Source organism: Chrysochloris asiatica, unplaced genomic scaffold (genome assembly GCF_000296735.1).
Source record: "Chrysochloris asiatica unplaced genomic scaffold, ChrAsi1.0 scaffold00007, whole genome shotgun sequence".
Lineage (NCBI taxonomy): Eukaryota > Metazoa > Chordata > Mammalia > Afrosoricida > Chrysochloridae > Chrysochloris > Chrysochloris asiatica.
In genome coordinates this window covers 4,853,382-4,856,157 of record NW_006408525.1, presented here as the reverse complement: position 1 = coordinate 4,856,157, position 2,776 = coordinate 4,853,382, and the positions used below count along the sequence as shown (strand labels likewise).

Sequence of the window (2,776 nt, the reverse complement as noted above, 5' to 3'; positions counted from 1 at the left end):
GGGGGGCAGGCTTGCAGGGTATACCCTTTGGAGGGGATTGTAACCATGGCAATGAAACGATATAGGATAGAATGAATGTAAAACTAATGTTCTCCCATGTAAACTATCACATAATTCACAATAAAACATTAAAAATAAAAAAGCCCCAACAATTCGTGTTACCTTTTATATATCAGTATCTTTATAAATCTGATCTTTATTTGCCATTGGAGGTTAGCACGAGAATGTCAACATCAGCAAATTACATGTCGCAACACTGTATGTAAAATACATATCACCAACGATCAGATGTACCAAAAAACAACAGCAACAAAGAACAGATGGTGGAAAGTGTGGTCTGTCACTGCTCAATTGCATTCTAAGTTGGCAACTAATTATTTTTAAACGATGAGAGTGCTCTTATTAAATAAGAGTTCTCAATGTACATGTTTTATAGCAGCAGGCACCAATGGTAAGCAAGGAAAGAAGAGCTGTTCAATGGAAAGAATGTGGTAAGGAATCAAAAAATACAGCAGTGACCAAAGTGGGAGTAGGAGCCAGGGACACTGTGATACACCAGCCTCAGAAACTGAGAGGAAATGGATGTGTGTTGGAGCAGATGAGGGATGGTGAGCAGAAAATTTGGTTCCTGGAGGGTAATCCTGATCAAGATTCACTTCTAGGAATCCTGCCGCATGGAACACTTCCCACCCAGTATAAACTATAACCTCCTTTTAAACAGTGGGAAAATAGAAATTTTTCAATTTCCACCAATTATAATATAAAAAGGAATATATTCCTTTACTAAATGTGAAACTCCACAATACTATAAGAAGCACTTTCAAGCACTTCATATGTTTTATTTCATACACTCCTCATAAGAATTCAATTATTAGACTTAGTCCCATTTCAGGTTCAGAGAAGTTAAGTAACTTGCCCAAGGTCTTCCAACTAGAGCAGCTACAAAGTATGAGGTACATCAACCAATACTGAAAAGATGTCCAAAAAATATTTCATTTAAAAGAATGAGCAAGTTGCAAAATGGTAAGTTTAATATCCCATTTAAAAATTGTTTAAGTATGCTTGTTCACACATAGAAAACGACTTGGTGCAATAGATCAAATTACGACTAGTAGTTATAACTTTCACTATCTTGTTGTTAAGTGCCATCGAGTTGGTTCCAATTCACAGGGTTTCCAAGGACCACCTGGTGGGTTTGGACTACCAACTTTGAGGTTACATTCCATTGCTTATCCTACTATGCCATACCAGGACTCTTTTGAAATCTGTTACTTTGACTTTAGAACATGTTAACACAAATTGACATCTCTGCAACAGTTTTCTTTAAAGGAAAAAAATACTGTAGATATTATTCAGATTCACTCCTTTTCCTTTCATTTTAAAGACAACTACTAGCCTGAAACTGGATTACTTTTATATTGTTTGTTGTTGTTAAGTGCCATTTACTCTGGTCCAACTCTTAGCGACTCTGTATAGGATTGCCGGGGCAGAAAATCTCTATGAGAGCAGAAAGCCTCATTTTTCTCCCATGGAGCAGCTGGTAGATTCAAACTGCTGATCTTGCAGTTAGCGGTCCAGCACTTTAAAAGTCAGGAATAAAAATAAACCTAGACTTGTAAAAACAAGTAAACTTACCCCCAAACAAAAACCATTTTGTTGTAATTTAAACCCAAAATGTATGATTTAAGACTCTTCGGATTCAAAACACTCCACCTATAACTGTATTTCCAGACAAAACAAACATAATACAGCAGCCAAATCAAACTCTGTAGTAACAGGTTCTGCTCTATTGTTGCTTCCAGACTTCTCTGTAACCTTCACAAGATTAGTGATATTCCCACCTACCATGCAAAATGTGATGTCATCCATGCCAGACAATTTTGGAGACTGCAAAGTGGTCAAAAATGTGTGGAAACAGATATTTTGGTAAGGCTCATCCAAGTATGGTTGTCCTGGCACACTAAAACACACGGAGAGTAAACAGTTCAAACTCAGTCTCCTTTGAAATGAGCTTACAAAAAAATAAGAACTAAAAATAGCAGTAGTTCAGAAGAACTGAGTTGTAATACACCTGCAGCGCAGTGAATTATTATGTCTCTTCTTCTAGCCATGTCTTTGTAACTCCTACCAAATGACGTCCCCCCGCAATGGGTCTGGGTAAGAGAAGGTGGGGGAAGATGCTAATAGGATTATATATTTGGTTTGAATGGTTACTTAAGAGTTAATTGTGATAGTAAAAATCTAACGAATGGCTTAGTTAACTTTGCCATTCTGCTGTTTATAAAAATGAGCCAATTCAGAAACAGAAGGGGAGATACCTCACTACCATCAAAGAAGAGCCAGGAGAGCATCCTTTGGAGCCTAAGAGTCCTGTGCAGTGAACCTCCTCGTCCCAGGGACCAAAAGCTGTGATGCTGAAGGAGTGGCAGAGGAGGAGCAGCAGCAGCAGAATCAAGAGCCAGAGCACAAGACAGAGCTAAGGGCTTTCCAGCTCACAGAACAAGTGCCTTTGCGCAGAAGACTCACTTGTGGAGTGGAGTGTCTCTAGGCAATTAACTGGGGAGCTAGGTGGTCTTGGTGGTTTGCTAATCCATGAAGCTAGAACTGAGTGCCTTTGGGTTGAGGTTTATTATGGAGTGGCGTGCCCTTTGAGTATTTATCAGCAGCCCTAAAGGAGCTTTATAACACTGTTGGAGCAGGGGAGAGACCAAGAGGCCCATGACTGAGAAGCCAAGGATCAGAGAGAGGCCTGTCTGTGGGCATGATTGGGAAGAGG

The 2,776-nt window shown here is 39.4% G+C and overlaps 1 protein-coding gene across 1 annotated transcript in view; it reads right to left on the bottom strand.

Annotated features, from left to right (window-relative positions):
• The window catches only part of HEATR6 (HEAT repeat containing 6), a 57,693-nt gene that overhangs the window by 39,779 nt on the left and 15,138 nt on the right, over window positions 1–2,776 (bottom strand). The window contains exon 5 of the mRNA XM_006833625.1: window positions 1,846–1,960. Within this exon, the coding sequence (XP_006833688.1) occupies window positions 1,846–1,960 (115 nt within the window). The remainder of the gene's footprint in view (window positions 1–1,845; window positions 1,961–2,776) is intronic.